At 37.4% G+C, this 16,161-nt stretch overlaps 1 protein-coding gene across 19 annotated transcripts in view; it reads left to right on the top strand.

Annotated features, from left to right (window-relative positions):
• Positions 1–15,724, top strand: part of LIN54 (lin-54 DREAM MuvB core complex component) — an 87,733-nt gene extending 72,009 nt beyond the window's left edge. For all 19 annotated transcript variants that reach the window (XM_065545052.1, XM_005554913.4, XM_074039821.1 and 16 more), the window contains 8 exons: positions 1,219–1,292; positions 1,445–1,642; positions 2,674–2,765; positions 3,875–3,946; positions 4,761–4,863; positions 5,021–5,158; positions 10,300–10,502; positions 13,130–15,724. In XM_065545052.1, the coding sequence (XP_065401124.1) occupies positions 1,219–1,292; positions 1,445–1,642; positions 2,674–2,765; positions 3,875–3,946; positions 4,761–4,863; positions 5,021–5,158; positions 10,300–10,502; positions 13,130–13,331 (1,082 nt within the window). In that variant the 3' untranslated portion in view covers positions 13,332–15,724. The remainder of the gene's footprint in view (positions 1–1,218; positions 1,293–1,444; positions 1,643–2,673; positions 2,766–3,874; positions 3,947–4,760; positions 4,864–5,020; positions 5,159–10,299; positions 10,503–13,129) is intronic.
• Positions 15,725–16,161: the final 437 nt, after the last annotated feature.

Below are 16,161 nucleotides of genomic sequence, written 5' to 3' on the forward strand. Positions count from 1 at the left end.
CCAGCCTGGGTGACACAGGGAGACTCCATCTACAAAAAAAAAAAAACAAAACTATATATATTTATATTTATTTGTCTTATTTGGGCACCTGCCTAATCTGCTGAACTAGATTGTAATCTCCCTGACAGCAGAGGTCTAGTGCTTTAGGTTTCCTGAAACAATGTCCACAGTGCCATTTATATAGTAGCAGCAGTTGTAACAACAATGATGGCAGCTAATATTTAGTGAGCATTTACTGTTTGTTGGGCAGTGTTCCGATCAATTTTCATGAATTATCATATACTTAACCCTCATATGCCATAAGGTAGATGCTCCCCATATTGCAGATGAGGATACAGGCAAAGAGAGCTTAAGTGCTTAGAAGACAGCAGAACTGGGATTTTAATGCCCTGGGTCTTATGACTTTAGAGCCCATGTTCTTATCCTTTTTGCTGTGCTGCCTTTTAGTATGTATTCTGTAAATATTGAATTACACTGGCTGGGTGCAGTGGCTCACGCCCGTAATCCCAGCACTTTGGGTGGCCGAGGCGGGTGGATCACCTGAGGTCAGGAGTTCGAGACCATTCTGGCCAACATGGCAGAACCCAGTCTCTACTAAAAATACAAAAATTAGCCGGATGTGGTGGCGTGTGCCTGTAATTTTAGGTACTTGGGAGGCTGAGGCATGAGAATCGCTTGAACCTGGGAGGCGGAGGTTGCAGTGAGCTGAGATTGCACCACTGCACTCCAGCCTGGGTGATAGACAGAGCGAGTCTCCGTCTCAAAAAAAAAAAGAGAGAAAAAAAAAAGACCCAAGAATGACATATTCTGTGGTTTGAATAGAAACAGCAATTAGAAATAGTAGTATAGAGTGCTGTTGTTACTCAAGCTTATGAATGACAGTTCTTTTATTTATACATTTCATTTGACTGGATTAGGTACTGAATGTATAAATCATCTGAATACAGATTGAGGTATTTTCATTTGAATGTCTTGAACCTACAAATATTCCCTCATAAAGTGGATAGACTGTAGCCACCTTAGATATAAGTTCTCTGGTAGATGGGGTAAGTGATTTTGAAGGTAACTATCCTGATTAAAGATTGCTCAAATTAGGAATCAAATGGAATTCTTTAAGCTCTTTTATGAGAAAAACTTGGGAGAGCTAAGTATTCTTAAGTGTTTTAAATACTATTTTCTGTAAATAACTTGTTCACCCTTTTTTTGTTTTTTAAAAAGCAAAGCCAGTGGTTGTTAATACAACCCCAGTGCGGATGTCAGTTCCAATTGTCTCAGCTCAGGCTGTCAAACAAGTGAGTATCACATAACTTCTTTCTGAGTCTTTCCCAAATAGATGAGTTACTTTTTAAATAGAACGTTAAGATTTAGGTGCAAGAGATTTATACTGAATTGAACAGCTGTAAAATTTATTTTGTGGTCATTGATGTATGTCCCTTCTTTTTAGGTTGTTCCAAAACCAATCAATCCAACTTCACAAATAGTAACTACTAGCCAGCCACAGCAACGGCTTATCATGCCTGCCACACCACTGCCACAGATCCAGCCCAACCTCACTAACCTGCCACCAGGCACTGTCCTGGCACCGGCTCCGGGAACAGGGAATGTGGGTTATGCAGTGCTTCCAGCTCAGTATGTTACTCAGGTATGTGGAAAAAATGAAGTCATTGTATTGCAAAAGTGATAACGGGGTCCAAGATGTCTAGTGCTATCACAGAAACTACTCAAACACATCTAACTCAGTATTGAAGTGGCACTTTCCAAAATCTTAAAATGTTAACCCAAACCTTTAAGTTTATTTCTATGTACCTTTAGCATTTAGAAATATATAACAGAGGTCAGATATACAAGTCAGACAATTTGGAGCTGAGAGCAGCTTGGCAAGAGCCCAAGGCTGTGGCGGTATGATAGAAAATAGACTGAAATTAAAATCGGCAGAGTCCAAATGAATTTAGAAAAGACCGTGGCTGTTACAAAGCTCTTCCTCACACATCAGTTTGATGCCACTGACTTGGAAAATAAGTCCAAGTTTATTTATTGGAAAATAAACTGTGAGATGCATTTCCAGGTGACATATCTTTAGCGATCTGTCTACTCTTACTGGTCATCTTTAGAATGAAAGACAGGGAAACAAACCCACACGTGTACTTTTTAATGAAATATACTTTGGAATATGTTTTGTGGCTATTGATAAAAAGAATAATGTTCAGTATTTTTGTCATAAGCATTTCTAATGTTTAGAAGTTGGTGTAAAATAGAAACTCAACTATTGTGCATGTAACTTATTCTCTGTAATTTGTAGTGTGATAAATGATCAATATAGTACCTGTTTTATTTGTAAGTAGGCACATTGCATTTTTCTAGCCAAAACAAGTTATTACAGTACTTCGAGAGCATTCATCTAGAATTTCCTATCATTCTGACATACTTAACTCTTCTGTGAAATACTTTCTTTATATTTGTACTATGTAGTACTATAAAATGTTCACATTATTTTCACCTATAGTATTGGTTTGAGTCTTTAAAAGAGCTCTGTGGAGTATGTGTTTGTATGAAATTCTCCATTGTGTTTTTCTTATTTTAATAGATGAATTTGTATTGCTTACTGATCATCATACCTGAGAATATTGTCCGTTTTTGGAAATATGATCTAAAATTAATTTTCTTTACATGTAGCTACAGCAGTCTTCATATGTATCAATAGCAAGCAACTCTACCTTTACTGGAACATCTGGTATCCAGACCCAGGCACGGCTTCCATTCAATGGGTGAGTATTTTGAAAATAGGTACATAAGTTGTTAGATCAGCTTAAATGCAACAATAAATACATATATTCCAAACTACATCCTCTTTGACTTTTTTCCCCTCAAAGCTATGTGAGCATGCCTCTAAAATACTTGTTGAAATATTTCAAACAGAAAAATTACAGAAATAGTCAATTCCCAAATACTCTATTCAGGTTCACCAATTTTGCTACATTGGTTTTATTATTCTCTTTCTGAGTATGTTTCCAAAATGATGATGCTAACTATTTTTTATCTTTATTTTTCGAGACAAGGTCTTGCTCTGTTGCCCAGGCTGGAGTGCAGTGCTGTGATCTCCGTTCACGGCAACCTCCACCTCCCAGGCTCAAGCAATCCTCCTGCTTCAGCCTCCTGAGTAGCTGGAACTGTATGCGCAGGCCACCATGCTCTCCTAATTTTTAAATTTTTTGGTAGTGATGCAGTCTCACTATATTGCCCAGGCTAATCTCCAAGTCAGGCTCAAGTGATCCTCCTGGCTCAGTCTCCCAAAGTGCTGGGATTCCAGGCTTGAGCCACTGCACCTGCCCAACTATTTTAAAAATTATGTTAGGTCCTTGTTTTTTGTTGATGTTTATTTATCTGTTAATTACTGCCTTTGCAATATCAGCTTAGAAGCAGTGCTTAATTACCCGGAATCAGTCCACATCCCACTTCCATTTCCTCCTCCACACACTCCTTTTCCTCACTGCCTTTTTATACTTGAATCCCAAGAGTTTTGAGGCAGTCTCAACTTTGTTTTCTTAGAAGGGACAGTGTTTGTGGAGTGTTCTTTAGCAGCTATTGATAACTTCTTTTTAAAAAATTATTCCATATCTTGTCTTTACCTCTTTTCATGTTACAACTTGCCTTTGGACCTAATGTAAACGAACAACATAGCAAACTTTTTATTTTAGATGGACACATTTAACATTGGTTAAAACTTTATTTCTGGAACAATTTATAGATTGGAGACTTTTCTAATCTTAAATTAGTTTTAGGTCTAATTTTTAAAATTTTACATTAATTGTAGCAACTAAATTAATTTTAGTTACTATTAATTGATTAAATGTATATATTTTTTCTATCCGTACAGCATAATCCCATCAGAGTCTGCCAGTCGGCCCCGAAAGCCCTGTAACTGTACAAAATCACTGTGTTTGAAATTGTAAGTGTTTTTGCTACTCTTTGCTCATTTAATATAATTAGAAATGCTCTTAAAAGTAAATGGAGTTAACTAAAAATTTTTAACAGACCAAAGCTTGTAAGTCTAAGTAATTTAAATAAACATATAAGTCAATGTTTGCACATATATGGCAGTATAAAAATATTTCATTCATTTTAGAAAGAAATATTAGAGTCCTTACTATACATGAATCACTGGAGTAGGGGTCAGGGACATAGCAGCATGAGACAGACATAGCTTCTGCCCTTAATAATGTTTGATCTTATTCATGACTTTTGTATTTGGTCTACTATGTGAAGAGATGATACTCTAGGTAGTTTTAAAAATCATTGAATGGTTAATTTGCTTATTAGCATTATAAAGATTTGACATGAACTAGTTAAATGAAAAGCATTAGTCTTATTGGGGCATAGAATCCAAAGAAGTACTACTATAACTCAAATGAGCCAGCTCAACTATTAGAATATAGCCAGTGTTCTTCCTTTTTCAGAATTGTGAAATGCCTGACTTTGGGGGCACATAAAATTATATAGCTCTTGTGCGATAGCTGTTACTGGTTGGACTAAGTTTTTTAGGTCAAAATTCTAGGACTTGGTGATTTAAACTTTGAGCCTTAGTATGCGGTTGACAATATATGTTGTTAACTCTTCAACTGGGTAGCTGAGTAGATTTCTGAAATGATTTACCACATATGTAGTACATGTACAATATATATATAATGTATGCATATATAATCAGGTAATTAGTAGTTTTCCTTAATAATGACTTTTTACCTATACTGACTTTTACCTTTCAGATATTGTGATTGCTTTGCAAATGGTGAATTTTGCAACAACTGCAATTGTACTAATTGTTATAACAATTTGGAACATGAAAATGAAAGGCAAAAAGCAATAAAGGTGATTATTTTTTATTTCATTTAACTGACAGAAATATCCAGTTTCACCAATTTTTTAAATAACTCAGTTGTCTTGCAAAGAAACATTTCAATTTCTTTTGCAGTGTTTAAATTTCATCTACTGTGATTTAACTCTGATATTTGATCTGTTTTGCTAGGCATGCCTTGACAGAAATCCAGAAGCCTTTAAGCCTAAGATTGGGAAAGGAAAGGAGGGAGAATCTGATCGACGTCATAGCAAAGGATGTAATTGCAAACGATCAGGATGTCTTAAAAACTACTGTGAATGCTATGAGGTGAGATGCTGGGTGGTGAAAATAATATCTTTTAAGATATTTTAGAAAGGACATACTACAAAAATTTACTTGAAAATTGGGAAATCACCTTGCTTATTGCAGTTTGAAAATATGCGCAGTTGGCACAGAGGCCCTTGTTTGAGGAAATATGAGGCAGGCTTTCGAGCCTCCTTAGCAGGGCTTCGGAGGAATACCTTGGGTTTACTATTACAGCCTGGAGTCTTATTGGGTGATTTACCATAACTTCTTGGCCATTATGCCCAGAAATATGCATGCAGATCAGAACACCAATATACTGATTTTCAATAAAAATAATAGTATCAAAGTGGATTGGAAACTCTCCAGCAGTGATTCTCACCTGAGGTGCAGTTCTTATTGTTCTTCACAGGCTTCTTAGAAATATATGGCCAGGCACGGTGGCTCACACCTGTAATCCCAGCACTTTGGGAGGCAGAGGCGGGCAGATCACTTGAGGTCAGGAGTTCGAGACCAGCCTGGCCAACATGGTGAAACCCCGTCTGTATTAAAATATAAAAATTAGCTGGGCATGGTGGCGGGCGCCTGTAATCCCAGCTACTCAGGAGGCTGAGGCACGAGAATCGCTTGAACCCGGGAGGTGGAGGCTGCAGTGAGCCGAGATCATGTCACTGCACTCTAACATGGGCAACAGAGCAAGACTCTGTCTTAGACAGACAGACAGACAGACAGACAGACAGACAGATAGATAGATAGATAGATAGATAGATAGATAGATAGATAGAAAGAAACAAACAAAAAAAATAGCCTGCATCCCACGGTACAGTCTGGAAATTAAAGGATTATCTTGACCAAAATGCTGGTTATGCCCACTCGAAAAGCACACTGCTCTGTGGAAAACCAAAGTATGTTAAGAAGTTTGCTTTGTGAGCATAAAAATAGGAAAGGGGGATCTGGCACATTGCCGGATGAGGTTACTGGTCATGGCAGGCAATTGTCTCCATTTTCACTGTTTTGTTGTTCCACTGAGCTGGTTCTTTTTACTTCTGGGTCAGGCATCTTCTCTGGAAGATGTAGTTGAAACTCTGCTTTGACAAAAGGCATGTAAATCTTCCCCTTCTTGCTTTAGACACAGTTCTATATAGTTTTATTTTAGAAGCTTATATGTAACCATCTAGTGATTGAGATTAACCCTAGATTACCATAATTGGTTTCTGGGTATGCCTGAAACTTTACTGACAGTGTTTTGGGTGGTTGTGTTATTCCTGTTCTTGGCTCTTCTCATACTCTCATATATTTTCATTCTTTCTTATTCTCAAGAGAGAATTAATTAATTAGTTTATTTATTTATTGGCAGAAAGCCTAGCTTTGCACTTGCTGAAGGTTTGCCCTGCCACAGGAGCATGTCCTCCAGTTCAATGCCCTCTCCTATGCAGCATGTGTCACATGAAAGATTTTGTGCATTGCATTTGCTGTGAATGCAAATGAATTCTTTCCTAATCTACTTATTTACAAAGTCAAATACTCCTCTCAGGAAGTAAAGTAGGAGAGTAACATCTTGTGAGTTCTGCAGATGATCTGAATGAAAATTGCATAAAGAGACAAGTTTTTTGTTGTTGTTGTTGTTGTTGTTTTGCGACGGAGTCTTGCCCTGTCGCCCAGGCCGGAGTACAGTGGTGCGATCTTGGCTCACTGTAATCTCCACCTCCTGGGTTCAAGTGATTCTCCTGCCTCAGCTTCCCAAGTAGCTGGGATTACTGGCACCTGCCACCATGCCCAGGTAAGTTTTGTAATTTTTTTTTTTAATAGAGACAGGGTTTCACCACGTTGGCCAGGTTGGTCTCAAACTCAAGTGATGTACCCACCCATCAGCCTCCCAAAGTGTTGGGATTACAGGCGTAAGCCACCGTCACAACTCGATTTTTTAAACTGTCTTAAGGAACATCTCCAAATCCAACAAGCCAGTTTCATCCAGTGTTGGAATCTTTTTTTTAGTCTTTCTTCTTTTGAATACCTGATGAAATAGCTAGCTTGCGTTTAGAAGCCATACAAAAGTTGTCATGAATATGTATGTAAAAATTAACACTTTTTTTTTTTTTTTTTGAGCCGGTGGCTCACTCTGTTGCCAAGGCTGGAGTGCAGTGGTGCGATCTCGGGTCACTGCAAGCTCCGCCTCCTGGGTTCACACCATTCTCCTGCCTCAGCCTCCCAAGTAGCTGGGACTACAGGCACCCGCCACCACACCTGGCTAATGTTTTTGTATTTTTTAGTAGAAACGGGGCTTCACCGTGTTAGCCAGGATGGTCTTGATCTCCTGACCTTGTAATCCGGCCGCCTCGGCCTCCCAAAGTGCTGGGATTACAGGCGTCAGCCACTGCACCCGGCCAACACTTCTTTTGAGAACGTGGAAATTTATGTAAAGTTGGATCAGAAGGGCAAAGCGACCCTTTCATGTATATGGCATTGAATAATCAATACATGCTGGGCATATGAAATTCAGACATATATGAACTAACCATTTAATTGAACTGGTTAACAAATCTGTGAATTAATAGAAGTAGAAAAGGTACTGGACTGGTTGAAAAGTTTGAAGAGAGAGCCCTGCCCTACCTATTCTAATGAAGTTTTGTCAGGACAGATACACTGTCTAGTAACAAATTGATCATTCCAAAAGTTATGTACCAAAAAATGGAGAAACTTAGAATATACTAAACTATGAATAGCAGCGGCTAATTGGCTGTAAATTAGCTGTGGGCTTATCTGACATTTTGTGTTGAATTGTTCTTTTGACACCTTTCTCTTCAGCTGAATTGGCTTTTTAATCCCGTTGGTTTGCATCTGGACAACACATTCATGTTTCCTTTCAGTGCCTATAGGCTTGCTGATTGGATGAATGGCTACCCACCTTATTTCATGGTTGTGTCTTTTCTTGTGACCTTTTTCCTCCCGTCCACGTCTTTTTTTTTTTTTTTGTACAGGGGAAGTTAAATTAGCCAAGCTAAGTGTCATTGTAATTTCTCCATCCTGAGCTCCGGTTAGACACTATTAATGTCTTTCTTATGGTTCTTAAAATATAAAGAGAATTTAAAAAAAAAATATATATATATATATATAAAATCTAAATTACCATTATTGGTATGTTTTCCCCACTCTGAGGTCAGGAATTTTCTCTCTTCATCACTAGATGCTTATTAAGTATTGCTTTAGTTAGATTACTAGTCAGGCTCACAGTAACCCAGTTAACACAAACTTATATCCATTTATTCCTTAAATGGAATTTATTGGTGTCTTATAAGAAAGGAGCAGAGTAAATGTGTTTATAATGCAGTCCATTTATCTTACTAGGTGGTATAGAGAGAAAGGACAGTTTTATTTATTTATATAGACATGGGTTCACTGAAGAAAATGCAGCTAACAAAAACATACTCAAATTCATTAGAAATCAGGGAAATATAAATTAAAGAACAGTGAAATCTCACTTTATCACCCACACCATCAGATTATAAATTTTTTTTTTTTTTTTTTTTTTTTTTTGAGACAGAGTTTCATTCTTGTTGCCCAGGCTGGAGTGCAGTGGCATGATCTCAGCTCACCACAACCTCCACACCTCCAGGGTTCAAGCGATTCTCCTGCCTCAGCCTCCCGAGTAGCTGAGATTACAGGCATGTGCCACTGGCTAATTTTTTTTTCTCTTTAGCAGAGACGGGGTTTCTCCATGTTGGTCAGGCTGGTCTTGAACTCCCGACCTCTGGTGATCCTCCCACCTCAGCCTCCCAAAGTGCTGAGATTACAGGCGTGAGCCACCATGCCTGGCATAAAATGTTAAAAGGAATTATAATATCCATTGTTGGAGGGAATGTGGGAAATCCTTCCTTTACACATCGCTGATGAGATGTGAGGTATTACAGCCGTTTGAAAAAGCAATCTGGCCGGGCGCGGTGGCTCACGCCTGTAATCCCAACACTTTGGGAGGCCAAGGCAGGCGGATCACTAGGTCAGGAGATCGAGACCATCCTGGCTAACACAGTGAAACCCCTCTCTACTAAAAATGCAAAAAATTAGCTGGGCGTGGTGGTGGGAGCCTGTAGTCCCAGCTACTTGGGAGGCTGAGGCAGGAGAATGGTGTGAACCCAGGAGGCAGAGCTTGCAGTGAGCTGAGATCGTGTCACTGCACTCCAGCCTGGGTGACTGAGCGAGACTCCGTCTCAAAAAAGAAAAAAAATTAAAATACATGACCTGTTATCCAGTGAGCCCAATTCTAGAAATCTAACTCAGAGAAATAAAAAGGCATAATGTATACCAAAAAAAATACTCTTTATGCATCATTTGTGGTACCCAAGAACTGGAAACAAAAATAAACACCCATCAACAGGGAAAATGAAAGGCCAAAAAAATAGACACATCATACCAGGGATTTACACTTAGCCGTTAAATACAATGAATTCAAGCTATGCCAGATGACTTTGGAGGGATTCCATGAGTTGTAGTATAAGAAAAGCAAGATGCAGAAAAGCAGGTATATGACTTTGAAAAACTAAAAAGTGAAAGTTCTGTATTTGTGTATATACATAAGGTCTACGGTTTTATATAAATATATGACATTTTTACATGAAAATATATATTTATATAAAATGTTAAACACACCCTAGTTTCATATGGGTTATTGAAGGGTTTTGGGAATCTGAAGTCCCTCCCGAACTCCCTCTTCAGATTAAAATAGCATAATAGAATAATAAAAATAGCATCTATGAAATCCCTTTAATATGAAATTATATACATATGCATAAATGGGAGATCATCTACATGTTAGTGATGATTTGAGGTGGCTGGATTCTGGATGACCCTTATTTTTGATATTTTAATGTATCATTCATGTTATGAGAAACATGTGTTATTCATATCTGAGGAAAATCTATATCCATATTGGGGGAAAACTGACATGGAAGGACACAGCCACAAATGTTATACAGCCACTGTCAGACTTAAGAATACCTAACCTAGCTAGCCACATGTGTAGTTACTGTTTGTCAGCCAGAGATGCTTCCATCTAATCTTATTATCAGTTGACCAGGTAATGCTATTAGCTGTTGATTTGATCATGGCATCTACTTCCAGTAATGTATTTTGGTTTTGATTTGGAAACTTTTCTTTTGTAAATCTTTTAGGCAAAAATAATGTGTTCCTCAATATGCAAATGTATTGGCTGTAAGAATTTTGAAGAAAGCCCGGAAAGGAAGACATTGATGCATTTGGCAGATGCAGCTGAAGTAAGGGTACAGCAACAAACAGCAGCCAAGACGAAGTTATCCTCTCAAATTTCAGACTTGCTTACTAGGCCAACACCAGCTTTAAATAGTGGAGGCGGAAAGTAAGTCAGTATTTTAATCTTTTTATAGTATTTCCCAAATACTTTTGATAAAGTTTCTTTTCAGGGGGCAAAGTTGAGTTTATACTTTTGGTTGTTGCAAACCTGATTTTTGCATTTTCTTTCCATCTTTAGTTACTTGTAAAGGAATTTAAAGGTAACAGAAGCCACTGTCACATTATTGGGCAGTTCGAAAATGCACAGTAATGATTTAGTCCACTGTGCTTAATTTCTACTAAGATGAGGTAATTATGTAATTTGAGGAATCCCAAAGAAAACCAGATGTTTCATATGTCTCGCTGAACGTGTAATTATTGTTTTTGCATTTTCTTACCTTCTCTTGCCTCTTCCATTTCTTGGAGCAGTTTTCCCATCCTATTGGGCCACCCATCACACTGTAATAGTGCAGCTCCTTATTGTTATCTCTTATCTGCTGAGTTCTGGAGTAGAAAAGCTTGACCTCTAAAGTCAGGTAGACTTGAGTTTATACTATCTGTGCTGCTTAGTAGTTTGTGAATTTCTTTGAGCCTCAGTTTTCTTGTCCTTAAAACAGCCTATACCGGGTGGCTGTGAGAAATAAGGCATGTCTGTAATATCTGCAGTGTCTGTCAAGACCTGATAAAACATAGTTTGTGATTTGGACTGGACTGGTATTAGAAAGTTTGTTAGAGGTTAATTTGAGGAATTATTAAATGGAATGCACCTTGCAAATGGCATATGATTTAAAATGCCTAAGTAGGCCAGGCACGGTGACTCACGCCTATAATCCTCGCACTTTGGGAGGCCGCGGTGGGCGGATCACCTGAGGTCAAGGGTTTGAGACCAGCCTGGCCAACATGGTGAAACCCCATCTCTACTAAAAATACAAAAAGTTAGCTGAGTGTGTGGTGCACGCTTGTAATCCCAGCTACTCGGGAGGCTGACACAGGAGAATCGCTTGGGCCCGGGAGGCAGAGGTTGCAGTGAGCCGAGATCGCACAATTGCACTCCAGACTAGGCAACGAGAACAAAACTCCATCTCAAAAATAAAATGCCTAAGTTGAAAAGGAGATCCAGTGCTTATAAAAATAAGGCTTTTTTTTTTTTTTTTTCAAATATTTAAGATACTAGTTTTTTGTTTTGTTTTTTTCTCTTTTCTTTTTGAGAGATAGTCTCACTCTGTTGCCCAGGCTGGTGTGCAGTGTCATGATCTCAGCTCAGCGCAATCTCCGCCTCCTGGGTTTAAGCAATTCTCCTGCCTCAGCCTCCTAAGTAGCTGGGAATTCAGGCATACACCACCACGCCCAGCTAATTTTATGTATTTTTAGTAGAGATGAGGTCTGTGTTGGCCAGCCTGGTCTTGAATACCTGACCTCAGGTGATCTGTCCATCTCAGCTTCCCAAAGTGCTGGGATTACAGGAGTGAGCCACCGCACCTGGCCTTAAGATATTAAGTCTAAAGAACTCTTATGACTGGAATATAAGCAGCAAATAGTTTTTGACTGAATAAAGTGGAAATGGTCAGACACCTTAATGAGGCTTATAACCTGGGATTCTGGTCTTTAGAGTACTGAATATAATCTCCACATGGAGATTAAAGATACTGCCACAGTAAAATATTTATAATTTTTTAAAATTGGGAAGATGTTTATGATACGAAAACAAAATTATAAAATTATACATTATAATCAAAACTACGTATTAAAAACTTGTATAAAAAAAGTTATGCTAGCATGTTAACAAGCTTGTTTCAAGTGACCAAAACCTTAAATTAATATTTTCTAGTTTAAAATGCTGGTTTGTATGTTAAAGATTCCTATACAGCTGCATGGCAGCCTGAATTCTCAATTACCCTTTCTTGCCATAGTGAGCTTTAATTTCAGACTTCATCGTTTAGTATACTTGTTAGTGACCGCTTACTCACAGGTTGTTGAGTTCGTGGTTAGATTATGTTGCTTGACTTAATCTGTCACAGGCTTTAAGACTTGAGTTGGCTGCAAATATAGCAAGCCTCACGATGGGCTGCTCCAATTTAATACTCAATAGCTCAGGTCTTTATGAATGCAACTCTGTGTAGAACAGCATTTGGTTTCCCCATTTTGTTTTGTTGTGATAGAACAATGCAGAATTTTGGAACGTTTTCTACAAACAGTATCAGTGACTATGGTAAAGTACTTTATTTTTCATTTTGCTCAAGAGATAGTGCTGTCAATTCCCAATATTATTCATTTAGCAACTATACATGTAGTGTCTCTATGTCATGCACTATTCTAGGCACTGGAGCAACAGCAGTAAATAAAAATTGAACTTTTGGAGTGTACATTCATGATTTGGGAGGATTTTAGTTAAATTCTAGTCTTCATGTAGACTATTATCTTTTAGTTAACCACATAACCTTGCCTAGGTAGTAAGTCATGTGTTTTATATGTTAAATTTTCTGAACAACATTCTTACAGTATGTGAATAATAAAACCAAATCTAACTTTTTAAAGCCCTTTTTAGGATGTGCTTGTGCTCACTGTGTCAATTGTGATGCTCATCCTGCTGGTGAATTGTGAAAGTGTCAGTAGAGATTTCCAGATGAAAGAATGTATCCACTTTTGCTGTTATTTAACACCACCATCATCTTTCTCTTTCAAAAATCATTTCAGATTGCCATTTACATTTGTAACTAAGGAAGTAGCTGAAGCCACATGTAATTGCCTCCTTGCCCAGGCAGAGCAGGCAGACAAGAAGGGAAAATCAAAGGCAGCAGCGGAACGGATGATACTCGAGGAATTCGGACGATGTTTGATGAGTGTCATCAACTCTGCAGGAAAGGCAAAAAGTGACCCTTGTGCCATGAATTGCTAACTCTTGCACAAAAGACTGATAAATGGAACTGTACAGAAAATTTAAGGTGCAGGGACACTTGATTTTCTGCAAGAAAAACAATTACTGTATTTTAATTCAGTCCTTGTTTTAAAAGACCTGAAATTATAATACTGAAGAGGAAGAAATTTTAAATGAGGAAATTAGTACATTTTAAATCTTAGTTAAATCTGCTTATGCCCCTTCTAAATTGAATTTTTCTTTATTATATAGATTTTTTAATTTGCTTGGGTTTCTTAATTAGATGTTCTCTTTCTGATACCTTTAACAAAAAATGTTTATAAATTCATATAATTTATAATGTATGGTGTTGTATGACTTTGTTAGTAGAAAAGCCAAAGCAGCAATGGTTAGCACCCATTCTTTGGGACTTGATCTAGAATATATGCAGACAGAATGTTACATAAACAAGTTCTTATGAAACACATTCAAATGACATTTTGTATTTAGAATAGGACTATCTTTTAAAGAAAAATCAGCCTTTCTGGGCAGATTCTGGAATAATATCCTGTTGTCACTTTGGGAATGTCAGAAGGGGAAATAATCCCCAGGCACACTTTAAAAAATTTTTAATGTTATTTAAAAAAAAAAACATATAAAATATTAAAGGACAGTAAATAATTCTCAGAGGATGGGCAATGTGTTTCTGTCATAAGGAATGGCTAACAGATGCTCTGGGCTCTCCCTTTTCTTTCAAAGAGGTGGTATGTATTTGAAGAAATAAATTGTCAAAGTGATTACTGGGTACTACTAAAATGATAGGTGGATATAAATAGAAGTAAACATATTATGTAGTGATAATATAGAACCTAACATAGTAATCAAGTATAAAATTTGGCATGGGTGGAGAAACAAAGACTAGGGAAGCTACAAAAGATGAATTTAGAGAAGTTTTCATCTATACAATCAGTCATTTTTATAGACTTTTTTTTTTTTTTTTTTTTTTTTTTTTTTTTTTTTGAGACAGAGTCTCACTGTGTAGCCCAGGCTGGAGTGCAATAGTGCGATCTCAGCTCACTGCAACCTCTGCCTCCCGGGTTCAAGCGATTCTTCTGCCTCAGCCTCCCGAGTAGCTGGGACTACAGGCACCCGCCAGCATGCCCGGCTAATTTTTTGTATTTTTAGTAGAGACGGGGTTTCACCGTGTTAGCCAGGATGGTCTCAATCTCCTGACCTCGCAATCCGCCCGCCTCGGCCCCCCAAAGTGCTGGGATTACAGGCGTGAGCCACCATGCCCGGCCCTTTTTATAGATTTTGGAACTAAGAGGTTTCAGATCAATTCACAACTCTTACTTGATTTACAGAAATGGGCCTGCTAACAAAATTTTCAAAATTGCAGTGGGATTTCTTTTTATAAGGGAAGTTTAATATGACATTATTTTCAGCCAGTGATTTGGAAGGTCTGTTTTCCTATAATTACTAAAATAACCTAAATCATTTTCAGTAATTCAAAAACTATGAATTTAAGAGCCTGTTGTAACAGGACTCTTGATTTTATGACAAGAAAAAACCATGTTGGAATTCAGGCATTTTGTTAGGTACCTTAATTGTCAGTAATTAGTATATGATTATTGCATTTCCTACAAGGACTCTATAGTTGTATGTATTAAGTGTGTATATATGTTCATATGAACACACAAGATATAGGCAATAGAAATTAAGTAATCTAAAAGAGGATTCCGTTATTCACTAAAGTATCTTCCTTTTAAATTTGGATTTATAAAATCATAGTGCAGTAACTTTAAATGTAGATAGTGCAAACATTCTTAGCACCTCAATCTAGTATGTTTAATTAAAATTTGTATAAATGTAAATTAGTGTAAGAGGGTAAAATAATCAAGTTATTTTTCAAAAGACTGCAATAAGTTTTTGGTCTAAACTTAAACTTTGTTCATTTTGTACATACTCTGTGTTAATTCTAATTGCACCTTTGTGATGTGTATTTATATACAGTGTGCAGAAAATGTTCGTGAAATTTTGATTACAATTGTAGATTATGTATGATGGCATTGCTTACGAATGTTTTGCTTGTAAAAAAATTTCAAGGTGCAATCAAATGCTACTAGTTTTTCTGATTTTCAAAAATCTATCTAAATCCTTCCTGTGTAGTACTTACTAAACAACTTTTTGTATTCAGGCATTTGCATCAAATTGCTGAACAAGATGAACAGCCACATTAATTCAGTGATTTTAAAAGACTATTTGGGGAGGGTTGGGTATATAATTTTTTAGCTCTATTTACATCCCAAAGTAGAAAGATTAAATTTATATTTACTAGAGCTATTCAAAGAATACACTTTTCTATATTGTAAAAACAGGACAGCAAAGTAAATCATACAGAAAATAAACATTTATACTATTCTGTAAAAAAAAAAGGTTTTGCATTTTTTCTTTAGTTTAATAACACCACTTTAACCATTTAATATGCAAGAAACCTTTTAAATTATCTGAAGTAAATTTGACATTACTTCTGAAAACACACAACTAAAATATTCTACCATTTTGCTCAGTTATTACGAACATAAATTGCTTTGAAATGAGAATTTGTCTTCTCTTTCTTCCCTACTGTTTAACAACAGAAATTCAGCTGGGCATGGTGGCTCACGCTTGTAATCCCAGCACTTTGGGAGGCCAAGGCGGGTGAATCACTTGAGTCCAGGAGTTCTAGACCAGCCTGGGCAACATGGTGAAACTCTGTCTCTACTAAAAATACAAAAAAATTAACTGGGTGTGGTGGCACACGCCTGTAGTCCCTGCTAATTGGGAGGCTGAGGTGGGAGGATCACCTGAGCCTGGGGAGGGTGAGGCTGTA

This window comes from Macaca fascicularis, chromosome 5 (assembly GCF_037993035.2).
Source record: "Macaca fascicularis isolate 582-1 chromosome 5, T2T-MFA8v1.1".
NCBI classification, from domain to species: Eukaryota; Metazoa; Chordata; class Mammalia; order Primates; family Cercopithecidae; genus Macaca; species Macaca fascicularis.